General features: G+C 42.8%; 3 protein-coding genes across 3 annotated transcripts in view; 2 read left to right on the top strand and 1 right to left on the bottom strand.

Moving 5' to 3' along the window:
* Positions 1 to 12,249, bottom strand: part of LOC134025319 (solute carrier family 25 member 47-A-like) — a 312,104-nt gene that overhangs the window by 227,835 nt on the left and 72,020 nt on the right. The gene's annotated exons all lie outside the window — the stretch shown is intronic.
* hsp90aa1.1 (heat shock protein 90, alpha (cytosolic), class A member 1, tandem duplicate 1) lies at positions 386 to 5,285 on the top strand. The gene is made up of 11 exons (XM_062468507.1): positions 386 to 561; positions 1,622 to 1,771; positions 2,025 to 2,391; positions 2,511 to 2,644; positions 2,764 to 3,075; positions 3,201 to 3,366; positions 3,470 to 3,660; positions 3,778 to 3,925; positions 4,042 to 4,310; positions 4,412 to 4,745; positions 4,875 to 5,285. The coding sequence occupies exons 2-11, from the start codon at positions 1,622 to 1,624 to the stop codon at positions 4,982 to 4,984; spliced, it is 2,181 nt and encodes a 726-aa protein (XP_062324491.1). The 5' UTR covers positions 386 to 561; the 3' UTR covers positions 4,985 to 5,285.
* On the top strand, positions 5,535 to 12,171 carry hsp90aa1.2 (heat shock protein 90, alpha (cytosolic), class A member 1, tandem duplicate 2). The gene is made up of 11 exons (XM_062468505.1): positions 5,535 to 5,687; positions 7,031 to 7,180; positions 7,407 to 7,773; positions 7,950 to 8,083; positions 8,570 to 8,908; positions 9,155 to 9,320; positions 9,549 to 9,739; positions 10,231 to 10,378; positions 10,539 to 10,807; positions 11,206 to 11,539; positions 11,721 to 12,171. The coding sequence occupies exons 2-11, from the start codon at positions 7,031 to 7,033 to the stop codon at positions 11,828 to 11,830; spliced, it is 2,208 nt and encodes a 735-aa protein (XP_062324489.1). The 5' UTR covers positions 5,535 to 5,687; the 3' UTR covers positions 11,831 to 12,171.

Raw genomic sequence — 12,249 nt, forward strand, 5'->3', positions numbered from 1 at the left:
AGTGGAACTGTGGCTTAAGCACATGAGCTATTCTCCTCAATCTCACGGTCCCAAAAAAGATTTGAGGCCTGTTTTCTCTCAGAGGCCTTCTGGCCCGCGTTTATCCAGTGCTGGAAGCAGGTGGTGTCGGTGTCAGGGCGCACAGCTGTGACGTTGACAAGGCGCCCGGAGGTGGGCCAGGCCTGCCACACTCTATCAGAAGATGGCTTGCGCTGACTGACAGATACCCCTTGTGACTCCACAGCCCTATAAGGACACAAGCGGTTTACGGCTACAAACCACTCACACACCCGACCCCGCCCTGGCGTTTATTCTAGAACCTTCTGAATGGGAGCTTCCAGAAAGGCACCCCTTGAGTATATAAAGACCAGGACAGACCTGGGGGTCTGAAGACAGTGAGAATAAATTGACCTGAAAGTTTAGAGGACTACAGGACACACAGGACGAGCAGTGATACACTGAGATTTTTACTACTCAGCTATACTACTCAACTCAGCTATTCATTCTACTAACAGATTCAGGAAGACGCAAAGCTCAGAAGTTCATTAAAAAAAAATCAAGGTAAGACATTCTACTCATCTGATGACATAATTATTATATAATTTGATGATGATAATTTGATGTTACAATCGAGGGGATGCAAGGGAGCATACTTGCAAACACATGGGAAAGTACAGAGATGCATTACCATCATACAGAATAGCACTGCAATGATAAAAGCTCAGTGGGTAGAAGGCAACAAATGATTTCTGGATGCTGTAGATGTCTTTGTGAAAGGACGGGAGCACATGGCCAAAAGTATGACCCTGAAGGAAAGACACATGCTGCATACCTGTTACACGAAGTCTCACAGGCAATGGTATTTGAAATGAACATAAATAGTGAATTGTGGATAATTTTGATGACGGTAATGTCTATAAAGAAACATTTGCTTGAGTGGTTAACGACTAACTTTCAATGCAGAAGTTTAAAGCCTTAGAGCTTGCAAAGGCTGTCAGGGGGCCTATATAACTTCAGGACAATTGACCTAAAACTTTTAAATAAAGATGCAGCCAAGCACTTGGAAATATATTCCACTGCTAAAAGATCAAATTAAACCGTATTTGAGACAAAAGTTGACATTTCTAGTGCTCCATTTCAGAGAACCGGAGTCACATGGTGCTATTGCAGCTGTTGCCATGTGGGTGTGAAAGACCGTCTTTTGAAACGGCAAGGGTTTGATTGACAGATGGGGCTTTTGCAATGTGATCCTGAGCTGCAGCTGCCTCTGCGTCTCTTCATTAGTCTCCTAGCTTTCGAGATGACGACTTGCTTCATGAACAAAATGAATGTCAAAACCTGGGTTTCTCCAAAGCAACAACAAAAATGTGCAAAATAACGAGACATTAAATAAAAACTATAATTTGATTCGATGCAGGTCATGCTAGATTAATTATTATTATTTCCCATTTTACTGACACTCACTTCTAATAGTCGATAACAGGGGTCCAAACTGGGTTGTTTTTGGTTTTCTATCTCCTATACATTATTTGAAATGTATTCTTAACATATACAGACAGAGGCAGGGATTTGACTGAATATTCCTGCATAAAAAATGAAACCTCTACCATTTTCTTCACAGATGCCAGAGAAAGCCGGCCCCGCAATGGAGGAGGAGGTGGAGACCTTCGCCTTCCAGGCTGAGATTGCTCAGCTGATGTCTCTGATCATCAACACCTTCTACTCCAACAAAGAGATCTTCCTCAGAGAGCTCATCTCCAACTCCTCTGATGTAAGTAAATAAAATATACATCTGAAGTTAACCCGTCTATATTTGACACCATCACCGTCATATAAAGAAATTGTTCTCAACTTCCCTGTCTGGTTTGATAAAGCCTAAATACAAAACAAACTACTTGATAAAAGGTTGTGCACACTCAGTATTCTATACATGATTTACACTGGTTATTATGAACCCCATCACTGAACATTCCTGAACCCCATCTCTGAACCCCTAATGTGATCTCCTTTTATTATTATGGCAGGCTTTGGACAAAATCAGATATGAGAGCCTGACAGACCCCAGCAAACTTGAGTCCTGCAAGGACCTGAAGATTGAGATCACACCTGACTTGCGCACTCGCACCCTGACCTTGGTCGACACTGGCATCGGCATGACCAAGGCTGACCTGATCAACAACCTGGGCACCATTGCCAAGTCTGGTACCAAGGCCTTCATGGAGGCCCTGCAGGCTGGAGCTGACATCTCCATGATTGGCCAGTTCGGTGTGGGTTTCTACTCTGCTTATCTGGTAGCTGAGAGGGTGACCGTCATCACCAAGCACAATGATGACGAGCAGTACATCTGGGAGTCAGCAGCTGGCGGCTCCTTCACAGTTAAAGTTGACACTGGTAAGCTACTCAATCACAACAATTCAAACACAGATTGTACCTATTAAAATGCTTGTTCCACATAATTTAATTCCACATCCAATGAAAAATGATGTGGTTGGTTTTTACACATCCAACAGGCGAGCCTATTGGCCGGGGAACCAGAGTGATCCTGCACTTAAAGGAGGACCAATCTGAATATTGTGAGGAGAAGCGCGTTAAGGAAGTTGTGAAGAAGCACTCACAGTTCATTGGCTACCCAATCACACTCTATGTAAGTTCAATTTGAATCCTTACTATTTTATTATACCTCTTGGATCAACATAATAGTAACAAAATCCTCCATTAAGCTACCCTAAAACCAGTTTAAAATACAAATATCTGTATTTGAAGGTGGAGAAGTCTAGAGAGAAGGAGGTTGACCTTGAGGATGGAGAGAAGGAGGAGGAGGCTGAGAAGGATGCTGCCACCGCCGAGGACAAAGACAAGCCTAAGATTGAGGACGTAGGCTCTGATGAAGACGAGGACACCAAGGACGGGAAGAACAAGAGGAAGAAGAAGGTCAAGGAGAAGTACATTGATGCCCAGGAGCTGAACAAGACCAAGCCAATCTGGACCCGTAACCCAGACGACATCACCAACGATGAGTACGGAGAGTTCTACAAGAGCCTCACCAACGACTGGGAGGACCACCTGGCAGTCAAGGTACATATTTGAATGTTTGACAAAACACACCAAATCAAATTTTTTCCCCCCAGAAAGGATTGTCATACAATCCTTATGAGACAGAATGGGTAAATGCTTATCTCATGAATTCATGGTTTTTGCAGCATTTTTCGGTTGAGGGACAGCTGGAATTCCGTGCCCTGCTCTTTGTGCCCAGAAGGGCTTCCTTTGACCTCTTTGAGAACAAGAAGAGAAGGAACAACATCAAGCTGTACGTGCGCAGGGTGTTCATCATGGACAACTGTGATGAGCTGATGCCAGAGTACCTCAGTGAGTGCTATACCCGCAATAGTAATTTCACCATCAGTGTCTCTACCATAATACCTAGGTCCTTGGTTGAGAGTTGACCAATTGCTTTTGTGATCCTTGTCAGACTTCATCAAGGGTGTGGTGGACTCCGAGGATCTCCCCCTGAACATTTCCAGAGAGATGCTGCAGCAGAGCAAGATCCTGAAGGTGATCCGCAAGAACCTGGTCAAGAAGTGCCTGGAGCTCTTCACAGAGCTGTCAGAAGACAAGGAAAACTACAAGAAGTGTTATGAACAATTCTCTAAAAATATCAAGGTAAGCCCATCCGAAAATGGATACTCGCGACTTTACGAGCCATCTTTTTGAGACTACTTTACCTGTCTAAGTGTATAATAACAGATTCAAAACTTGTTCCTTTTTTTCTCTATCTAGTTGGGTATCCATGAGGACTCTCAGAACAGGAAGAAGTTGTCAGAGCTGCTGCGCTACTACACTTCCTCCTCTGGAGATGAGATGCTGTCCCTCCAGGACTATGTTGCACGCATGAAGGACACACAGAAACATATCTATTACATCACTGGTGAGTTATTTAAATCCACGTTTCCTTCTTTTGGAGCACATTCAATTGAACATACATTTTTGCAAAAAAACAAAACCTCAAACAACGTGTGACTCATCATGCACTTTCTCTTTTAGGCGAGACTAAAGAGCAAGTGGCAAACTCTGCCTTTGTGGAGCGCCTTCGCAAAGCTGGTCTGGAGGTCATCTACATGATTGAGCCTATTGATGAGTACTGCGTCCAACAGCTGAAGGAGTATGATGGCAAGAACCTGGTTTCAGTGACCAAGGAGGGTCTGGAGCTGCCTGAGGATGAGGACGAGAAGAAGAAGCAGGAAGAGCTGAAGACCAAGTTTGAGAACCTCTGCAAGATCATGAAGGACATTCTTGACAAGAAGATTGAGAAGGTATGCTTGCAGTTTCAACTTTGCACAAACACAGCAGCAACGTAATAAACACAAATACGCAAAGAATATGTCAACTAATATATTGTTTTCAATAATAACAGGTCACAGTCTCCAACCGCCTAGTCTCCTCTCCTTGCTGCATCGTGACCAGCACCTATGGCTGGACGGCCAACATGGAGAGGATCATGAAGTCTCAGGCTCTCAGAGACAACTCCACCATGGGCTACATGACAGCCAAAAAGCACCTTGAGATTAACCCCAATCATCCCATTGTGGAGACCCTTAGAGAGAAGGCAGAGGCAGACAAAAATGACAAAGCAGTGAAGGATCTTGTCATCCTGTTGTTCGAGACAGCTCTGTTGTCATCAGGCTTCACTCTGGAGGACCCCCAGACCCATGCAAACCGTATTTACCGGATGATTAAGCTTGGCCTTGGTGAGTTCAGTTGACTGTTCTGATGACATAAAGATACAAGAATTTGATCATTATTTTGGGGGGTCTAATACACACTAGATAGGAGGACTGTTCTTTACTCATGTTGTCCTTATCTTCTCTGCATTTCAGGCATTGATGATGATGATTCAGCAGTTGATGATATCCTTCAGCCCAGTGAGGATGATATGCCTGTCTTGGAAGGTGATGATGACACATCAAGAATGGAGGAAGTTGACTAATAATTATGGAAGTACATATTTTCCTTTTGCCCTTTTAATCTGTTAATTTATATCAATTTTTATCATTTTAAGTTAACTTCACTGTGAGGTCCATCACTTGATTGTAATATATCAGCTATTCATTATCAATTCATCAACTATAATTACACATTTTCTGTCTGTTCAATTGCACTTGAAGTGTCAACAACACTTCAATAAGAATTCAACGGGAGTTTTACCAATTTTCATTTTTGTAAGAGTGAAATATTTTGTATGAAAAAAATAAGGCTTTGTATTAAAACATATATATTCAAATATATAACCAGTTGAATCGTATCATTTGTATAACTCATTATGCAACTATGTCGACAAAAAAACAGCAGCAAATGCATCTACATGAAATCCACGTTCTTGTCTTCAGTACTGAATCTGAACCACTCCTCTATGCCCGCCTTCCACAACAGAATTGAATGAACGATGGGCGTGGACTGAGTAACTATACTGTATGATTGACATTGCTTTGCCCCACTCACACAGCACACACACGAGCTATAGCCTGGAATATTCCAGACTGTTCTCGAAGCTGAAGATTTCTCGAACACTCCGGGACGGTATAAAACCCATCCTGCTCTCCCTTCCCCATCGTTAGGCAAGACAGTGTTGTTGTCAACTGAGGACCAATCTCACACGAAGACTGTAGGCATTTTTCACACCTAATAGAAAGGTAAGACATACACTAGTCACACTAAAGAAAACAACTTATATACATCATTTAGAAAAGTAGGGTTTAAGGTAGCTAGCTAGCTATTACTACACGTACTGTACCCAACATACAGTACCAAACGATTCTGTGGAGAATCAGGAAAATATGAAAATGACATGGTTGTGTTTTAAAACGTTAAATCATAATTGTTTTTCATAATTTAACTGCTGTAGTCGGTGCCTGAGAAGTATTTTGTCTAACGATATCCAATGTAGGCTATTTAGTGTACTTCACACATTTATTGTACCTTGCTGCCGTACAATATTGCATTTAACTAACTACAGTAATCAAATCTATTCCTAGGTATATGTGGTTTAAAAACCTGCTGCCACGTGCTTAGATCCTCTCAAAGACGGATTAATTTGTAATGTCAGTTAATTTAACGTTAATGTACTGTTAATTTTAATTGACTTTGCGCATTTTATTGGGGTGATTTTCCGTTCGTACACTAACTGTCGTGACACACTGATATTTAGCTTCCCCAGGTTTCCCGTAATCATGAAAGCAGTTTCGGTTTGAGATGAATTAATCGTGTTATCTAGTAGTTTCTAGAAACATCATGTCGTTTGCTGCGCGAACCGACAGGTGGAGTATTCTCTTTAGGCTGTGGCATCTCAAGCCATGTGCTACTCGGCTTCAAGTCCATAAAGAATTATAATTCCATCAGCCTGATCACCCCTTTACAGGCATCTACTACCACACAGTATGTCTTGAATGTGCTTAGTGAGATTCAAAATTGAAATAATTTGATCAAACTCTAGAATGATCCGATTTTAGAGGAACATGCCAAGAAGACATACGACTTTTAGTCTATGTCTTGTCAAACAATACACTTAATCTTGATCGTGTAATAGCCTTTATTTTATCATGATAGGGACAAGTAGATCTCTTTGTTTGTTCTCTAAGGATGGATTACCCTAATGCAGCAGTAAGCAGAACAGAGAGAGCAGTCTGTCACACCACCTGTCTCTCCTAAGCCATTAGTCTCTCAGGAAGTTTTTAGAGGTTCAGGAGCAATTGATTATTGTGAGCACCTTAGCCAAAGATCCATCTTTATTCGCATAACTAGATTACATAACTGTCCATACAGTGTAACCCTTTTTTTTTTTTTTGCTGTGCCAATTACGTCACAGCTAGTGACTCACCTTCTGTACCCTGATAGAAACCTTGGCAGCACAATATATGTATGTTGTCTGGGAAGTGCCATGAAAACACTGTGAAGAGGACACACATTCTTGCTGTGTACCCTTTGAAGTGTGTTTGCTCCTTCCAAGCCTGTTTGCTCATCCGTGTGCTGTCATCAGATGCCTGAGGCACACGACCAGCCCATGGAGGAGGAGGTGGAGACCTTCGCCTTCCAGGCTGAGATTGCTCAGCTGATGTCTCTGATCATCAACACCTTCTACTCCAACAAAGAGATCTTCCTCAGAGAGCTCATCTCCAACTCCTCTGATGTAAGTTTTTCTATTTTTTTTTTTTTCCAACAAAGCCTGAACTTCTGAAGCAGGAAAAGCCCCCACGTTAAATACAGTATCTGTTTGATATTGCGATTACGTTTTATCGTTCATTAGGCTAATCTATTATTATTGATTGTATGTATTTGTCGATGACGTTGAATAAATACACTTCTGGTACTAAAAGTTGACTTGTCAAACCCTTCATTGATTTTTTTTTTTATAGGCTTTGGACAAAATCAGATATGAGAGTCTGACTGACCCCAGTAAGATGGATTCGGGCAAAGACCTAAAAATCGAGATCATTCCCAACCCCCAAGAGCGCACCCTGACCCTGATCGACACAGGCATCGGCATGACCAAGGCTGACCTGATCAACAACCTGGGCACCATTGCCAAGTCTGGTACCAAGGCCTTCATGGAGGCCCTGCAGGCTGGAGCTGACATCTCCATGATTGGCCAGTTCGGTGTGGGTTTCTACTCTGCTTATCTGGTAGCTGAGAGGGTGACCGTCATCACCAAGCACAATGATGACGAGCAGTACATCTGGGAATCGTCTGCTGGTGGCTCCTTCACAGTTAAAGTTGATAACCGTAAGCACAGCTAATGCAGACAAATAACGTTTTTTTCTTTATTCAGTAAACTTCCTTTTCATTCATTGGCTATGTCTGACTTGACTTCAGTTCTGTGACACTGGGTCTGTGTTGGAGTAGTATGCATGTCAGTAAAAAAAAAGAAGAAGACAATTCTAACTGATGTCATCCTGTAGATGAGCCTATTGGGCGTGGCACCAAGGTGATCCTGCACCTGAAGGATGACCAGACCGAGTACCACGAGGAAAAAAGGGTCAAAGAGATTGTGAAGAAGCATTCACAGTTCATTGGCTACCCCATCACACTTTTTGTAAGTATTCCCAGCGAAAATATATCTCTTAGATTGTTAAAATAATGTATGTGCCGTGGTCCATACCAAATAAAGGCCATTTAAGGGCTTGAAATTAAATTTTATTTGGTAGCACTGGTGCTGCCAACTTGAAAAAGTTAAGAGTACCAGCAAAAATGTACGAGCACCCACCGTAGGTGGGTGTTTTAGTATTTTCAGCTCTTTAAATGTTGGGTGAGAGTTGGCTCTGTGTGACATGAAGACAGAGCTCACAACAGGCACATACTGTGCAGTAGGCTAATTAAAACAAGTCGCACCCAAACAATTATTTGCACTCACACAAATGCTCCCAAATATATTTTGAGGTTGTACAGTTTAAATATCAAGAGCATTTGCTACCAAAATGGTCGCAATTTCAAGCCCTGCATTTTATATGAATGTTTCTATGTACGATACAGTATATATCTAGTTTCAGTGATGTATAAATAATGTATATTTCTTTGTCAGGTGGAAAAGGAGCGAGACAAGGAGGTGAGTGACGATGAGGCGGAGGAGGAGGAGGAGGAGAAGGAGAAGGAGAAAGATGAGGAAGACGAGGACGAAAAGGACGAGGACAAGCCTGAGATCGAGGATGTGGGTTCAGATGATGAGCACGATCATGACCATGACAAATGCTCAGACAAGAAGAAGAAGAAGAAGAAGATCAAGGAGAAGTACATCGACCATGAAGAGCTGAACAAGACCAAGCCCCTGTGGACCCGTAACCCAGATGACATCACCAACGAGGAGTACGGAGAGTTCTACAAGAGCCTCACCAACGACTGGGAGGAGCACCTGGCAGTCAAGGTGAGGCATGCCAATTCCATCATGGAACGCAATGAACTTCAATAGCTGATAACTAATTTGTAGTCCTCATATCTCTCTAAATCCCAACCTCACAAAACAAATACAGGATATAGTGTATGGTATTAGACCAGGAAATGGCAGTTGTCCTTTTACATCCAAGTTGCAGCACTGTTTATTCTGAACCATAAGTAAGGTTCATTGACAAATCAGTTGAGTCGTTGACCTCCTGTTGGTTTCCCCCTGCAGCATTTCTCAGTGGAGGGCCAGTTGGAGTTCCGGGCCTTGCTCTTTGTGCCTCGCCGCGCGCCCTTTGACCTCTTTGAGAACAAGAAGAAGAAGAACAACATCAAGTTGTACGTGCGAAGGGTGTTCATCATGGACAACTGTGATGAGCTCATCCCAGAGTACCTCAGTAAGACCAGATGTATACTTACAGTGACTGTATATATATATATATATATATATAGTAGATATTCATTTTATGTGTCAGATTGTTCTTGTAAACAGATTATAATGAGAATTTATTATCTCTGCAAATCTTTTTAGCTTTATTGTCTGCTCGTCATCGCTGTAATTGGCATAGATTTTCTTTAGCACGAAGCTAAATGTAGAGCAGTAACCGTTTGTGTTTCTTGATCAGACTTCGTCAGGGGTGTGGTGGACTCCGAGGATCTCCCCCTGAACATTTCCAGAGAGATGCTGCAGCAGAGCAAGATCCTGAAGGTGATCCGCAAGAACCTGGTCAAGAAGTGCCTGGAGCTCTTCACAGAGCTGTCAGAAGACAGGGAAAACTACACAAAGTATTACGAGCAGTTCTCTAAGAACATCAAGGTTGGTTTATCACACTCTTACTAACTTTCCTGTTCCTAACACCAGTGCTCTCACACTTTGACATGACCTTGCAGGTTAAACTAAGAAGGACCTCAAACACTGTTGCCTAAAGGGTAGATTCTGTCACCATTGACTGTTTCACCACCTTTCTTCTTTACATGTCTGGTCTTGTGGAGCGTTATTTACTGCCCCACTAACCAGTAGTAGTTCTCCACCTGTCTGATCCACCCGCCATCTTGTCCTCTTAAACCTGAGCTAAGCATCTTACGGCCATTCCCAGATCCTCTTACCTCCATCTTATACCACCTTTATGGATAGCAGGGAATAGTTGGCAGCCCATAATGAATTGATGTGTAATTTCTGCACCGCATTTGAAGTTCCTATCCCAACCGAAAATCATGTAAAATGTGCATAATATTTAAGTTTATTGTATTGGCTTTAGAATGATTGTGTTTAATAATCCAAATTCTCTGGTCTTTTGTTTGTTAAAGTTGGGTATCCATGAGGACTCTCAGAACAGGAAGAAGTTGTCAGAGATGCTGCGCTACTACACTTCCTCCTCTGGAGATGAGATGGTGTCTCTCAAGGACTATGTCACACGCATGAAGGACACCCAGAAACATATCTACTACATCACTGGTGAGAACACACTTCAACCAATGAAAAGCCATTATCAAATCATCCTTCCCGTTTTCATACTTCCGCCCATTCATCACATCAAAGTGAAAGATATTTGTGTACGTAAAAATCTAAATTATACCAACCTTCTTTCTTTGAATTCTTCACCTGTGTTCTTAAGGTGAGACCAAAGACCAGGTGGCCAACTCTGCGTTTGTGGAGCGCCTTCGCAAAGCTGGTCTGGAGGTCATCTACATGATTGAGCCTATTGATGAGTACTGCGTCCAACAGCTGAAGGAGTATGATGGCAAGAACCTGGTTTCAGTGACCAAGGAGGGTCTGGAGCTGCCTGAGGATGAGGATCAGAAGAAGAAGCAGGAAGAGCTGAAGACCAAGTTTGAGAACCTCTGCAAGATCATGAAGGACATCCTGGAGAAGAAAGTGGAGAAGGTGAGATGAAATATCCCTGATTTCGCTCAGTGCTACAGTATTGACTGAAGCCAACACATTAGCACAAAATCCATCTCTGGCTCTGAAACTGAGACTCGTCCAGTCCAATGAAGGGGAGTGATCGATATACTACTCTAATGCGGACTGCCAAGCTATTTCTTACAGTTTTATCGTGATCAAAACCTGTTCCACTTAACACTCTTAACTCCTTAATTTTACAGTACTTGACTACAGTTTTCATGTGTGTACAGTACAGTGTTGTGTGTACTTTGATCTTGAGTGTCAATGTTTATATTGTTTTGTTACTGCTTCACAACATTGCCCCTTTGAGGACAAATGGAAGTTCTCCCTTCCTCTTCTTTACTGCTACTCTAACCTTAAACACCTTCCCTGCAAAGGTCACAGTCTCCAACCGCCTGGTGTCCTCTCCCTGCTGCATCGTCACCAGCACCTACGGCTGGACAGCCAACATGGAGAGGATCATGAAAGCCCAGGCCCTCAGGGACAATTCCACCATGGGCTACATGGCTGCCAAGAAGCACCTGGAGATCAACCCAGACCACGCCATCGTGGAGACCCTCAGGCAGAAGGCCGAGGCAGACAAGAACGACAAGTCAGTCAAGGATCTGGTCATCCTGCTGTTTGAGACGGCTCTGCTGTCCTCTGGGTTCACCCTGGACGACCCCCAGACCCACTCCAACCGCATCTACAGGATGATCAAGCTTGGTCTGGGTGAGTTGGGGCCTTTGACAGTCCTATCTATAATCATCCCCATAAGCCTCACCTACATTGCATAAGAACTGCTTAGTTAGTGTAGTTGTAGTTAGTGTTAGGGCTTCAATGATTGGATGAGAGGGACAGGCATAGTTTCAAGGGTCTTGATTCAACTGACAGTCTCTCTTCTACCCCCCAGGTATTGATGAGGATGACCTGACCACAGACGAGCCTTCCTCTGCCCCACTTGAGGACATGCCCCCTCTGGAAGGAGAAGATGACACATCCAGGATGGAGGAGGTTGATTAGACCAGACGCCGTTATATCATACCAGAAACCATTCGGCAGTGGTGTTGTGTATGCCTGGATTTGATGTTTTGTTCATGTGGAATGTTTCCCTGCTTTCCACTCAACCAGGATCTCCTTTGCCCTCCACGTTGACCACAAACGGCTCAGATTCATTCCTTGAAAAATTGTGTTTTGTTTTCTTTAAGAAATAAGAGCCATTTGACACCTATTTTTTTTTTTTTGTATCAAGTTTTTTATTTATACACATACCGGCATTCCTTTTGTCATTTTATTGTAAATAGCTATCAAAATTGATACTGTATCCTGAAACGGTGGAACCCAAAATAAACGTATACAATGTACTATTTGTCTTGTCTTGATTTGCGAATACTGATTAAAAGAAATCGCCGACATGAAAATTACGGTAGATGGCGCTTGCC

The sequence above is a fragment of the Osmerus eperlanus genome, chromosome 8 (genome assembly GCF_963692335.1).
Source record: "Osmerus eperlanus chromosome 8, fOsmEpe2.1, whole genome shotgun sequence".
NCBI lineage: Eukaryota > Metazoa > Chordata > Actinopteri > Osmeriformes > Osmeridae > Osmerus > Osmerus eperlanus.